This window comes from Molothrus ater, chromosome 20 (assembly GCF_012460135.2).
Source record: "Molothrus ater isolate BHLD 08-10-18 breed brown headed cowbird chromosome 20, BPBGC_Mater_1.1, whole genome shotgun sequence".
NCBI lineage: Eukaryota > Metazoa > Chordata > Aves > Passeriformes > Icteridae > Molothrus > Molothrus ater.
In genome coordinates this window covers 958,889-973,599 of record NC_050497.2, presented here as the reverse complement: position 1 = coordinate 973,599, position 14,711 = coordinate 958,889, and the positions used below count along the sequence as shown (strand labels likewise).

The 14,711-nt window shown below is 49.4% G+C and overlaps 1 protein-coding gene across 1 annotated transcript in view; it reads left to right on the top strand.

The window, feature by feature from the left end:
- The window catches only part of ZNF618 (zinc finger protein 618), a 148,677-nt gene that overhangs the window by 109,887 nt on the left and 24,079 nt on the right, over nt 1–14,711 (top strand). The window contains exons 9-13 of the mRNA XM_036393894.2: nt 2,119–2,196; nt 3,200–3,289; nt 9,152–9,340; nt 12,003–12,086; nt 13,193–13,249. Of these exons, the coding sequence (XP_036249787.1) occupies nt 2,119–2,196; nt 3,200–3,289; nt 9,152–9,340; nt 12,003–12,086; nt 13,193–13,249 (498 nt within the window). The remainder of the gene's footprint in view (nt 1–2,118; nt 2,197–3,199; nt 3,290–9,151; nt 9,341–12,002; nt 12,087–13,192; nt 13,250–14,711) is intronic.

Genomic DNA, 14,711 nt, shown 5'->3' with positions numbered 1-14,711 from the left:
GACACCTGAACTAGGCTGAGAAGTCTTTGGGGAAGCAAAATGTGGCTCTGCAGGAGCACGTGACCTGTGCTGTGCTGTGCAGGACGTGGCACTGCACGGGTCACCTGTCTTTGCCATGGAGGCACAGTCTACAGGCACTGCAGGGAGGAGTTTGCTGTGCCTGATTCTCTCTGTGTGCATAAAAACAACATCTGTGCTGGGACCAGGGACCTTGCAGTGGGTCTGCAGTGAGGGTCATGGTTAGGATGGAGAGCCTGGGACTGAGTACCTCAAGGTAAATGGTCAGCCTGATTATTTGCTGGGAAGAAGTTGGTTGCTTTTTGGTTTCTGAATTTACAGGTTTGTTCCCAGCATACTTCTCTGTGAATTATTTCAGATTTCAGAGTTGGGAACTTTCATTTTTGTTAATGACTGTGGTAATGAGCTGATGAAGTTGTCAGTGGCCCTTAAAGGGTGACTGTAGATGTGGCCTAGGCTGGTGACACCTGGACAGAAGCAGACACCCACTGCCAGAAGCAGTGTTTCTTTATTCTGCATTGGGGTAAATGAAGTATCAACATGCTGGCTTGCCCTCTGCTTACTGAATATCTAAAGCTCCTCACCTGGGAGCCCACAGATATTCCAGACCTTCCCTGTGTGTGCTGCAAGCCTGGCAGTACTGCTCCTCACTTGGCTAAGGAGAGTTCTAGAAAGAGGCAGCTGCACAGGAGCAGGTTTTGAATGGCTGGGCTGTCTCAGAAAAGCAAGTGCTTTTCACAATACATGGTTGTCCAAAAAAATGGTTGTGTTTAGCTGGAAAGTGTGGACATCTGAACATGCTCTGAGGACAGCCAGTGTTCTCCTGCAGGGCACCACTGCCAGCTCCCTTCTTCCTGTGGGAGCCAGAAGAAAATTAGTGGCACTGACAGTCAGTGTGAGGGGAATGTGGCTGCCTCAGTCAGAAATGTCTCAGGGAGCTCTGCCAGGGGCCACAAGAGAGCTTGGAAAGGGTTCCATGAGTGTGCAAGGACTGTCCCAGCTCCTCCCTGGGGCTGCTGTTTCAGCACATGCAGGGGTGAGGCAGCTGTGCACCTGAACTCCACCTGGGGCCGTGTCAGGGTCAGAACAAAGGCCTTGAGCATCTGTGTGAATTAGGGCTGGGCATGCTCAACCAGGTCCTGTGAGGATGCTGCTGGGAAGAGGAGGGACTGGGGCACAAAGCCTGGTTTGTTCAGTGGGGCTGAAATGTGCTGCAGCAGTGTGTGAAATGCAGGAGGAAAACAAGACCATTTAAGAGGATTTAATTTCTGTTTTGTTTCTTCCCCTCCTTCTTCTATTCTGTGTTAGTTTTTAGTGTGGAAGGGGCCCCAGAAAACCGGGCAGGTAAGCTGAGCTCCTTTGTGTGCTTTATTTCACAAACCTTTTCAAGCATTCAGTAGTTCAGACACAGCAGGTCGATTCTGAACTGGTAAGAGTCAAAGGAGTCTTGTCAGGGATTGCAGTGGGACAGGAGCATCCTCTCTCCCTCCCCAGTGTCTACAGCCAGTAGGTTGATGCCCAGCCCTAGCAGATACCAGGCTTTTGTTGCATATTCACTTGGTCAGGCTTCAGACAACAAAGAAGCAGGTGTTTCATGTCTGTGGTGATCTTGTAAATTGTTCAAGGCATACACCAAATTCTTCTCTAAAGTGGGTTGGGTTGTGATTGTGATTTGTTGCTAGCTGTGCTGTTAGCTGGTAGAAGTCCCAGGCTGGTATTTGGTAGGTGATGTGCCTGCAGACTGCATTGCTGTGCCCACTGTCAGCCAGTTCAGCAGCATTAGAGGGGAGATTCCCTGGAAGAAAATCAGGAAATATGGATCAGACTTTGCAATGTGTTCATTCAGTTTTTCTCTGCATTTTTAAGCATTAATTCCTACAAGGCCTGTTAGTGGGCTGGGAGCAGGGGTAATCCTGGGGCACCTGAGGAAGAGGAGGAGGGACAAGTCAGACAGAGGGGTCACTGGTTTATCATTCCTGTTTTCCAATCCTGTTACAGATGGAAATGTGATTACAGGTGCAGGAGCATTCAGTGCCCATGCAGCTGTAGAAGGCAAAGCTGAGGTGTTGTCAGCTGTCCTCTGGCTCTGTTCTCTTGCAGACCCCTACGACCAGGCCGTCATCGCCGCCGACGAGGTGAAGGAGGAGGAGCCTGAACCCTTCCAGAAGATTGGGCCAAGTAAGAGTCACTACTGTGTCAAATAAAAAGGAAAGCTCAGGAGTTCACTGCCTTTGGCTGCAGTACCTCTAGAGAAAGCAGGAAGCACTGTTACATAGCGGGCTTGGGGTTTGGATGCTCACAGGTATGTTCAGGCTCAAAGGAGCATCAAACACCAACAGCCCTGGCCCTAAGAACTGCAGCCTTGTGATGTGTTCTGCTCAAGAGCTCTGCAAAGAGAAGGGGAGGGGAGTTCAGGGAAAAGCAATCTGGCAGGGATGAGAGAGGGCTTGAAGGTGCACTGAGAGCTGGCAGGTGATTCATTCACACTGCCTTTGTGGTAGGTCCTCAAACAGAGCAGAGAGAAACAGAGAGAACACCAGGTTTTGCCAAAGCATTTCCCTGAATTTTCCATTTTGGAAATATTTGATTATCCATGGATTTTCCTTCATCTTGCAGCTTGCTGCCAGTTCTGTACTCCCAGCACTGGCAAGAGGAGGAGGTATCAGTGTGTGGTTACACTCCATTATTTCCAGTATCCCCAAAGCAGGAATGAGCACATTACTCCAGAAGAGCCCCTTCTCCTGCAAGAGAACTCCACAATCCCAAATAAAAGTTCTCTAATACTTGAACCTGTTTGTTTCCTGGTTTGACTGTTCCTGTTGTCCACACGTCCCAGACCTTCTGTAACCAGAGGACAGAACTGTATCACCTGTAATACAGACTTTAGAACTGGATTCTCTCCCTTGTTTTGCACACTTACTTGTTGTAATTTTGGGGTAATCTTCTGAAGCTTGTTCAGTTCTACTGAACTTTTTATGCATGGTCCATCCCTCTGTTTTGAACTGTTTCCTTTCTTGGGAAAAGGATGTGTGGATTACAGGGCAGGCAAGTTCCACATGCAGGAGTTTGCATGTTTGTGTGAATGTTTGTGTGACCTGACCAGTTTCTCTGTAAAAAGAAACTGGGAGTTGTGTAAGAGGCCTGGCCTCCTTCCTGACCTTTGTCCTTGTTCATTTCACAGAAACTGGCAACTACACCTGTGAGTTCTGTGGCAAGCAGTACAAGTACTACACTCCCTACCAAGAGCACGTGGCTCTGCACGCCCCCATCAGTGAGTATTGCTGCAGGGCTGGCCCTCTGCAGGCTGGCACCTCCGGGGCTCTGGGGAGCTTCACTCCTGGGGATCCTTCCCCTGGAGCTGTGGGGTTGCAGTGGGCAGGACACAGATCATGTGCTGAGCACTGTAAAGCTGAGCTGGGATCTCCGCTTGCAGGGACACTGTTAGGTCTGGAATGTCTCTGGGCTCCTACCCCAGCCCATGGAATTCTACACATGTTCCTTGTGGGGTTGATGGTTTAGGCTCTTTTTTAACTGAAGAGATGCACAACATTTTTATACTCCCCTAAATAATAACTGAACATAGATGTTAGAGAAGAAGTATCTTTCTATGAGCTTCTGGGGAATTATTTCAAGCAGTGAGATAAAACTGGTTTCAAAATCACTTAAATGACCTCAGCAGCTTGCTACTGAATCACACTCAATAAATGATTTATTTCAGGGAGCTCAGGACAAGGCAGTTGTCAACAAACTGCACAGCACTGTGGTCTGCACTCCCCACACAGAGGGGAGGAGGCTTTAACAAGCAGTTCAGTGTAATTTCAGTGCAAAATTTGACTAAACATGTTGAGAGAAATTTTTGCTACCTGCTGGATTCGAGTACTTTCAAAGTCTGCAGAGAGTTCTTTACAGCTGAACTTCCTTTTCCCTTCCCAGCACTGCCCTGAGCTTTGCTGGGTGCCCGGGGCGTGCTGCTCCAGGGCTTGGGATGATGGAGAGGAGGATGAGGGATGGGATGAGGGACGAGCCGAGCTCAGCAGCTGCAGCCGGCAGGGGGCGCGTCCACCCCAAAATCCCCGGGAATCGGGTTTTTAAGGGATTCTAGTGAGGCACCCTTGGGTTTATGGGAACATGCTCCACCAGACTTTTGCTTTTAAGGTTTGGTGGCTCTTGACAGGTGCCAAGCAGGTTCTCTTGGATATGGACCATGGTAGAAGGTGCAGGGCATAAAATATGTGTCCAGCATCAGCATCACAAAGTTAATCTTGTTATCTGCCACCTGCTGAAGGACCTGCCCCAGTGCTTCTGATTGCACACATTGCAGTTATTCCTGTGGCTGCCTGCCCATGGAAGCTCCACCTTTTCACTGAGGTATTCTCAGCCTTCAGGCTGAAAACATTGGTGACCAGCAGTGGGTCCATCTCCTGCCACAGAGGAGCCCTTGGACAGCAGGGCTCTGGGGTCTCTGCTGCCCCTACAGAGAGCTCAGGAGCAGTGTGCAGTGAGCACTGGGCTTTGCTCAGCTCTAGCTAATCCTTACCTTCCCAGTGCTTCCCATTTCAAGGTCATTTATTGCCACTGATGTCTTCCACCTTCCCAACCAGCCATTGTAATAGCTGAGCTGCTGGTTCCAGTCCAGGCTCTCCAGCAGAAAAGAAACCCCAGCTGTGTTTCTCTGGGGGCCCTACAGTTCCAGTGCCCTCCAGGCCCTGCCCTAGTTCTGGAGGTGGAGGCATGTTCTGAGTGCTGGGCTTGAGGCCATTCTTGCACCATCATTTCTGCAGCAAAAGAAAAGAAGCTGCCCCTGCTGCAGGCTAGATCAGCAGGCCCTGAGCTGTGCAGGTGGGTTTCCAGTCCTTTCAAGTATCTTTAGCTATGAGGACACTCAGGATCAGTATTTTCATAAGGTTTAACCCCCTCCCCATAAACTTTTCTTTTTCCTTGTTTTTTTTAACCTCTGTTTTCCTCTCCTAGTTCCCATGACCAGTAAGATTTATAATTTACAATGACAAGCTACTAACCCTGATGAGGATATAGGAGAGGGCATGGTGAGCCTGGCCAGTACATCTCACAGCTTTCTGCTGCTCAGACTGTTCCTCCCAAAATCCAAGGTCTGTGAGGAAGCTGTTAGCACCTGACTTTTGAAAAGCACAGCTGGCCTTTCTTGGGTCCTTGCAGTCAGATTAAGTAAAGCTGAGACTGTGTCTTTACTCTGGTCTCGTTCTTCTGGTATAAGGCAAATGCTGAAAATTCAGTCATAGTGGGAATAGATGAGGAAAGCCCTTCAGCATCACCAGTTCAGCTGTCTGGGTCTCTGCTGGAGTGCAAGCTTCCCTTCCAGAGCCTATGTTTCTGGTTTTCTGTCATAATGAATGAAAAGTCATTGAAAATGGGTAAAACAAGAATTATATTCTGCAGCTTCAATAGCATCTTGCAGGATAATTTCTGGTCAGAGCTACTGGATAGCTGCTGTCTGGAAAAGAGCTCTGCTGTGAGCTTCCCTGGAATTGTTAATGCCAAATGTCTCCTTCCAAGGTTCCCTTTTCTGAGTGAGGAGTAGGGGCTTTTTCTCTCAGGGTCTGTGGGATGGGCCTTTCCATGCCTGGGATCATTCTTGGCTCTCCAGGGGACAGACAGACCTACACCCACCCTGACACCTGAGATGCTCAAGGAAGTTCATCAAGGCTTGCTGCTCAGTTCCTTTCTGTATTGGATGCACACTGGATACAATTTATTCCTCCAAAGTGCTTAAATGCAGTGTTTCATTGATGCAGCTGCCATTTTGGTAGCACAGCTGGTTTCCACACAGACCCTGTGCAGCCAGGAAAAAAACAGCTCCAGATTCCAGTTGGATGGTGTTTGTTTGCTTCCACCAGTTCAGTGAGGGAAATCTGTGAGTTTAGGTGCTTTTCCCAGTTTGATCCCACAGTGTTTTAGCAACAGGCTCCAGCTGTTCATGTGTATAAAAACACACATTAAAAATTTGATAGGTTTGAGCAGAGGGGTTTTCCTGTGGAAAGACCTGTTTGCCATAGCCAAGGTGTTTGCTCAGAGTATGGAATTTCAGGCCATTGTTAAGGAAACATTTTCCAACACGTTCAGTGAAGTCAGTTTTTTTCTCCATAGGTGATGATATAATTCCATCTGAACCTTCAAAATGGTTCCCTGACTAGATCTTTCCAAACAAATACCATACACAAATTATTAACCAGAATTTTTACCTGGAAAAAGGAAAAGGAATGTTGCTGACACAATCTGGTCCCTACTGTGGTGGTGCATCGTGGTAGTGTGTGGATTTGTGGGCCAGATTTTCTCCTTGCTGCCACAGCTTGTCAATCACAGAACTTTCAGGTCTCCCCAAGACCAGGAAAGCCAGGAGGGACCACTATGATCTCTGGACTGCCTGGAGAAACACATTGTGTAGGAGTGCCATGATTGAATGGCACACAGATATGCTTTAGAGAGACATCTAATCTTGCTTTTGAGTGACAGAAAATGCAGCAATCACGTAAGGTAATTATTTTGATGAATTATTGCCTCCACTAAATTAAGACTAAAATTAGCCAGCTGTAGCTTTGAGCACTGGGTCCTATTTATAACCTTGTGTGCTCAGTGAAGGAGGAGGACTAAGTTACTGAATTTCTGTCCTTTATAGACCTGGCCTAGCCTGCTCTCCAGGCCCTGCTTAAATCACAGGAGTGACTTGTGTTTCCATTGTAAGCTCTGCTGTTCTTGGCCCTTGGTCATCCTCTTGTCTCCTCCTCTGAGTGTTCTCCAGTCTGTTCTCCACCCTTGGGCAGGGCAGGCACCAGCCCTGGGTCAGGAAGGATCTGAGAGCTGGCACTGCCTTCCTGATCCCCTTGGAAATTCCTGATTGCTCCCCAAGGAGCACCTCAGCCTCTTCAGCATCCCCCTGGGATCTCCTCTGCAGCTGAGCACAGCAGTGACCAAGCTTTTCCTGCTGCCAGGCTGGAGCCCCCAGTGTTCTCAGCATGTCCTGCCTCAGGTGTGTCCTTCAGCCCAGCCTGGGCCATGCTGCAGGGCTGCAGCACAAAGCCCTGAGCTGAGTGACTGCAGACCCTGCAGTGAGAATCACCCTCCACATCACTGCAGCTTCCACTGGGGTTGGTCTCTGCTGCCTTCTGAGAGGGTTTGAAAAGCTCCACAGCAGCAGTTATCAGCTGCCCATGGTGCTGTCTCCAGTCTTGGTGCAGATTTTGAGGCAGGAGGTTTTTTGTGGCCATTCAGCCACTCAGGATTTTCATTTTTAGAAACATCTTGGCCTTTTCATCAGCCTGAGGCCTTGAGTTCCACAGTGAAGGTGACTTTTCCAGAGCAGAGCAGAGGAGCCATGTGATGCTCTCTACCTGTGTTGCTCAGCCTTCAGAAGGAATTTGGCATCTGATGAACTACAGACTGAACGTTTTATTCCCAATGAACTGTTAGCTTCCTCCAGACTGCTAGAACTGAAGTTCCTTTGTATGTCTTGCATTGCTGCTCAAAACTCTCTCTGCCTAGTGTCAGCTGGAGCAGCCTTCTCTGTGGGGTCTCAGTTTGAAGACATACTGTTCGCTTCATTTGGGAGGAAGAAGAAGACATTTTGGAGATCATCATAGCATTGAGACTTTTATTGTCACATCTCAGAGCAGTATCTGGTCTGCAGAGGATGTGCAGTGATGCTCTCTGTGTCTGGCACTGAAGAGTTGCTGATGGCTGTTTCTCATGGCATTGATGGGGAATAAAGCAGACATTGGTGGCAATGATCCTCATTGGAAGCAGACGATCCACAAGCTGGAAATTTTCATATCTGACTACATTTTTGCTGGCAGTTTGGCAGCAGCTGGAGGAGGATTATCCATGGAGACTGAAAGGAAGCATAGAGAGCAAAACAAGCCTTCTGCCTATTTATCTGGCTGGAGACCAAGCAGAGAAGTATCCTGACTAAACTGTGAGAAAACCAGTGCATAATTTCCTGCAGAACTACACTGACATGTGAGGAAATGTCACCTTAGGGCTGTGTGTCAGAGCAAGTGAATCAAAACCCCTGGAATTGCAATGTCCTGTGAACGTACGCACTCCCAGTCCCCAGTGCTGCTGCTGAAGGTGAGAGCCAGTCACAGCCAAGGTCTGTGAAGTCTCCTGGGATTTTGGAAATGAGTGTCCCATCCCAGCCTAGGGGATTTCTTCCCTGTTTCAGAGTTAGGCTGTGGTGCTGCCATGGCATTCCCCTGAGAGCTGCTCAGTGTGGATGAGTATTTCTCACTCACACTGTGTAGGATGTGCAGGTGCTGCTGTTGTCCCTCCACCTTAATGCATCCCACAGTATCACTGTAGAAATCACTGGTAGGGAGCTGGGACTGTGGGTTGGTTGAACCTTCTTTGTTAGTGATTTTTCATGACAGGTGGTTGGAGTGGGGCTGGTGCTTCAGGACCCATATCCAAATTCCCATAGAAGAGGCCCCTTACGAGTGAAGGGGGTTCTTAGACAGTTTCTCCATTTTTGCAATGGTTTATTTAATCCATGTGGCCCAGATGAAGGGCTGTCCTCCTGAAGGTGTTTTAGATGACTTTTGGCATTGACAATTCCTGGTGATCCTCACTGTGTGCTGCAGAGACCAAAATATCGATGCATTCAAAGAGCATATCCCAGTAATAATCATCAGTCTGGAGATGGGACCAAAAGCCTTTATTCACTCTGCCTCCTAATTCCATTCCATTCCATTCCCAACAGTGCCCTTTCCTTTGCATTTGGTCAAAGAGACAAGGAATGTAGCTGGAGATCACTAGGATTTATTCAAGGCTCAAGAAACAAAGCTTGTCCCTACTCAGAGATCTGAGTAGTTTTGAAACCTGTTCCCAAAATTCAGTCCATAGACGTGGAGGCCAGAGCTGCAGGTGCCCCCAGCCAGGCCATGGCAATCCCACAGTGCTCCTGGATGGATGGGGAGATTCCTGCAGGAGCAGGAATGGGTCGGTCCTGTGGCAGTTAGAGGAGCCCACTGCAGGGGAACTAAGGAGCTTCCCCAGGGGGGAGCCCAGCTCTGTCACAGGGGCTCGGTGGATCAGCAGCTCCAGCAGGCCCCGCTCTGGGAGCTCCCTGGCTGTGCAGGCACTAGTTCTGAGTGTTCATATCCAGAGTTCTCTCGATCTCCACTCTTCGTGGCAGTGAAGACACAGACAAGCCAGTCCAGCAAAAAGTCCCCGGCGTCCATCAACCGCTGCTCCAGCCTCCTGCACCGCGCGCCCTCCGGCGTCCCGCCCGCCTCCCAGGCCCAGATGTTCCGCGCTCCCAATTCCGCATCCCCAGGAAGCAAGGCCATCACAGGTACCAAGTGCCCTTCAGCCTGCTGAGCTGCTCAGTGTCCAGTCCTGCCCTGTTCACCCGTCCTGGCCTCCGTCTGCTCCATCCATGACTGTCCCAGAGAAGCTGCTCCCAGCAGCAGTTGAGGGGATTCGATCCTTTCTAATCCCTTCCCAGTGACAAGTTGTTTTTGTTAAACATCGTGGTAACCACAAGGTGCAAAAGACCCTGTTTCAAATCCTGGTGTCACAAACTGAGAAGTGCTTCCTGACAAGGATTGGTGTAATGGCTTGTCAGGAATGGGGATGTTTTGCTTGGTTTTCAGCACTGTTTGGCATTTAGTGTTTGTTTCCCTCAAGATGATGTTCTCAGGGCTTGGTCTGTGCCTTTGGAAGTGCAATGGAGTCCAGGTGTTTTCACAGTGCTCTATTCCCCACAGGAACCTCCGAGAGATAAACAGAAAAATCAGTATTACAGAACCATTACTGAGGAGTTAGAAAATGCAAGTTAGGATTGATCCTCCCATTGTCTCAGTTTCCTCCTTCTGAACAAGATCAAGCCTAAAAAAAAAAATAGAAGAAAGAAAGCAAAGACCTACTGAAAAATAACAGTTAATAAATAGGGTGTGAAACATAGTGTGCCATGTGCAGTCCACTGGGAAGCACCTCTTAAGTCTGTGGGATTGATGGATAGAGATCCCATCTGGGTGCAGAAGAAGGGCTGGTCAATCAGTTGGTGTTTAAACACCCCTAGAATGTCTAGCATGAACTGATGCTGAGTATGAGAGGTGGCTGTGGTGTGAGAGGCCATGGATGATGAACGAGGATGGGTTTTGTTGGATAACACATACCCACAGCTGCCAAGGACTTGGTCCATACAGAGAATTTTACTTCACTTTCAAAAGGTTCAATACAAGGAGAGATAACAGAGTGAGCTGCCCTCTCAGTGTGGGAAGGGCACAGTAAGACCAAGCAGGTGCATTAAACCAGATTTTTCTTACTGCCAGACCTGGGGGAGGTTTTGAGGGGGAAGCTAAGGGATGAAGGCAAAACCATCATGCAAATTCTTTACAAAGGTTTTTGGAGACCTCCATCTCACTTCCACTTGTGACATAAGCCAGGACTTGAACCTGGGTCTCTTGGGAGGGGTGGGTTGACCCAAACCATTTTGTCACGGTCTGATTTTCCTGTTATTTAAGGCCTTTTGTTTCTACTATTTATCTCTCAAGTGGCCTAGGTAGATAATGTTTCCAGCTCCTTTACAGCCCTGATTGATGTGTTTCTGTTTCAGTTGATTTGGTTCCCAAGTTTGCTTGTTCTCTTGAATTTTAAGAGTCAGGAGTGTAGTTGATTGAGAGTTTGAGAAGCCTGCTCAGGACTTGGAAGGGTCCACTGAGGACTGGCTGGGCCAAAATCCACAGGCTGGGCTCTTCCTTCAGTTCAGGTCTCTGGTAGCCCCAAAGCCCACGTGTGTGAGCCACGCTGCAGCCCTGGGAGCTGCAGGAACCCAGGGCCTCTGACAAGTCCTGACAGTAGTTGTGACCACTCCAGTGGTCTGCAGGAATAAAATCATGGTCTGGCAGCACTTTTCAGGAGTCCCCATCACTCCTGAATGGAAGACTTGTGTCCCCAGCCCTGCCCAGTCTGCAGGCTGTGCCCAGCAGAGCCAGGCCAGGCTGTGTCCCTGTGAAGCTCTCGGGTGACAGTGGGCTCCAGAATGAGAGTGCAGGGCAAGGGCCTGTCCAGCACAGGACACACACATTGCTTTGGCCAGTTCATTTCTGTTTAATCTCTAGTTTATCTTTTGAGCCACCACAGTAAATCCATTTGCCTGGATATTGCAGACCCTGTGAAGCGAGACAGGACCTCCTTGTACTGTTGAGCTGGTGCTGAGCTTGAGCAGGAACCCCAGGCTGTGCTGTGCAGGGATGCTTCAGGGATGCCTCAGGGATGCCTCAGGCCTTGTGGCCACTGCCAGGGGCAGGAAGTGCCTGGGTGCTCTGGAGGAGCCTCCAGTGCAGTCGCTGGGAACTGCCCTGTGCTGTGGCTGGAGAGGGCAGAGAGGGCCCTGACAGGAGCTCGGGGGTGGGGCTCAGGGAACAAGGGCACTGATGGGAAGTGTTGGGAAGCACAGAGCCAGAGGACCTTCCACAGCTTTTCCAGACATGGTGGGCAGGCCCTGAGACAATCCTTCAGGCCTCTGCTTCAACATTTCCAGGAGGGTGCTTAGGAAGGGAGTGCAGGTGGCTGGGAGCACAAGGAAAGCTGGCACAGTGCTTCTGTAGGTGACACTTTGGTGTGGTCCTGAGGCCCCGAGCCCAGTCTCAGACTGGTCACCTGTGCTCACAGGAGTTCAGGGCTGCTTGTTGCCTTAAGGAAGAGTAAGATAAGGGTTGGGTTTTTTTGCAGGGGAGGAAGACATGACCTTTCTGGTTCAGTCAGGACTGGTGTTCATGGGCTCCCTAAGAGCCAATCCAGGCCACCTCAGCCAGAAGGCATTCAAGAAAAATACCCACCTGTTATCCCTTCACTGAATCTGGCCCATTTGCCTCCAAAATGAGGTATTTGACCTTTCTGCTGTACTCAGGGTCTGTGATTATGTGGCACAGGAGCATGTCTTGCCTCCTGTCTGCCTGGTTCTGCATCAGTGTTGACCAGTCACCATTCCTGCTTTGTTCTCCACCCAGCAGAAAGTGCTTTCAGCAGAAGAGTGGAAGGCAAAGTGCAAAACAACTTTGAAGAAACAAACAGCAATTCCCAGAACTCCAGTGGTAAGTGTGGTCACCCTTTCCTGCTGCTTCCACGTTCCTCTCCAAGCAGGACCCAGCTGTGCTCAGTGAATGTTGATGTATTATGGGGCACCTTGTTTAAGCTCACAGGCAGCCAGCCCTCCTGGGGTAGTGCCTTATTCTCCCTCCTCCCCAGGCTCCTGGCACCCCAGCCCTGTCAAACAGGCCATGTGGGATTCCTGCTGCCAAGGACCAGGTACTTGAACATAGATTTTCAAAGGGGAGCCAAGATGTGGAGAAAGGATGGATGGAGATCAAGCAGCACTTGTGCTGTGTCTGTGTATCAGTACAGTCCTGGTGAAACAAAGGCATTTGCAAGCAGCAGAAGTTTGAGGTCTGTGGATAGAAGAGCAGTTTGCAGGTTACAGTGATGCTGAGCATGACAGTTTATTTAAATGTCACTGTAACCAAAGTCCAGCTGTTTCTGCAGTCACTCTGTGGAGCTCACAGTGAATCAGATGTGTGTATGTGAGACCAAAATATGTGTGCTAGAAGGAATGAAATTCCCCTGCACTTGTGCAGTTTCCTTGCAGTGTAAAGTCCATGTGGTAGTAACTGAACATAACCAGTGGCCTAGACAATTACGTTCAGATCCACCACCCACAGAGTTTTCTGTGCAAGGTTTTTATCCTGCCTGTGTATTGCCCAGCCTTCCAGTGGGCCACTACCATTCTCCATGCTCCCTAACTGGAGCAAAAGTGACAGACCAGATGAAACATAAATTTAGCATCTTGCTGCAGAGATAAATAACATGCCAGCAGAAAAGCCTGGCCTCCCTCCATTCCCCATCCAAAAGAAGCAGAATAGGTGGGGCTGGCAATGCCTCTGGCTGCAATGGGCAGGTGAGGAGTGGGATATCTCCCTGGAGCAGGTTACACAGTGTCTGTTGGGGGTTAGACCTGCCTCAGAAGCAAGTAAGGGGCTTTCTGGAGCCATGTTGATAAGCAGGGATGTGGTGTTAGAAAACGCATGTGTGGTAGCAGAGTGGGTGATGGGAAATGGGGCAAAAGGTTGTTTGTTGCTGAAATACTGTGTGTTGTGTTTTGGGGAAAAATCCTGTACTAATCCATCATTCACCACAATTGCAGCTGGTCATTCGGGGACAGAAAAACCTAAAGAAAAGAGGTGTAAGCAGAACCCATCAGGTGAGCTTGTCTCTGTTTCAGGCCCTTAGTCCTGTTCCTGCTGGACACTCAGGAGTCCTTGGGGCTGCCCAGGCCCTGGTCAGTAGGCCCAGCCTGGCTGTCAGACATGACTCAAGGCAGTTTAGTCACTGAGTTCCAGAGTTCCCAGCCTGGCTGCAGCTCTGGACATGGCCCTGGCCTCTCAGCAGCTCATTGTTTTGTCTTCTGGGGGTGCTGTCAGTGTTTGAAGGGTTTCAAAGCCTTTAAGTGCACATCTCTAAATGCCAGTACACCACTTGGGGCTGACTCCTCTGGAGCCATTGGAAAGTAGCAGCCTGAGATTGCACCTATTTTATTTCTGTCAAACCTTGTGCAACCAACAAAGGAAGAGCAGAAATATCTTCCTTCCTATCAGACAGCTCATTCCTGAAGCCAAGAAAGCTGCATTGGAAACTTGCTGGCTGCTCTTGTCAAGTTTTGCAGGAGGGGAGATGAACCTGTCCAGGAGGCACTGACAAGAAACACAAACAGTGGCTGTGCTGAACAGTCCAAGCCTTCAGTTCTTTCTGAACTATTAAATACTGACCCGCTGTTGCTGTGACACATCTCCCAAACTCTCCGTGCCATCTCCTTGTACCAGCTCACATCACACTCATCCTCCTCAATCTGTTTCTTTCTGGACTGCAACATTTAAAGCACATGAGTGAAAGTTCACAGCAAAAACCAAAACAAACCAGGAATTCTTACAAGTTGAGTAGCAAGTTTCATGTGATTTGCTCATCTTGTTTCCCTGTAAGGAGTGTTTCTGTCTGCACCACGTGTAGTGTCAGTTTATTTTAGTGGCTCAGTCGAGGGCCTGGCAGGCTTCAGAGGAGTTGCAAGGCACTCACCTAGACCTTTGATTGAGCAGGAAACCTGAGGAACTCTAGTGAGCTGCCCAGGACTGGTCTGAGGGCAGCTGGGCTCTGGTGGAAGTAGTTGCTTTCTGCAGTAAGGAGTTGACATGCTCCTGAAAGCCAGGCTGGTGCATGGGGATGTATAAGCTTTTCCCCTTTTCCTTCCTTTATCTGTCCTGCATCCTCTTTTCTTCCCTAGCCATGTTTTCCCCCTTTGGCTCCGTTTTTGTGCTGCTTCCCATTCAGTGCTCTCATTTCCAGCCCTTGCACCAAGCCATTTTCCTCTTATTCCTTCCAGTTCTCAGGAGTCCCAATGGCCTCACTGACAGCAGCCTGGGTGAGCATCACCAGTCACTGTGCTTGTCACTGCTGGTCAGAGAGGCCTGGAGAGCTCTGTGTGCTCAGCTGTCCAGGCAGAGCTCTCTGCAGCTGCCTTTTGGAAGAGCTGACATGTCCTTGCCTCCTCCTTTTCCTTCTTTCCATGGCTGTGTCTCAGTGGGTGTGACAAACCCCATGTGGCTCAGTGTCACATGTGGGATGGGAACTCTGGGGTGATTCTGGCACCATTGGCTTGTCCTCTCTTGTGC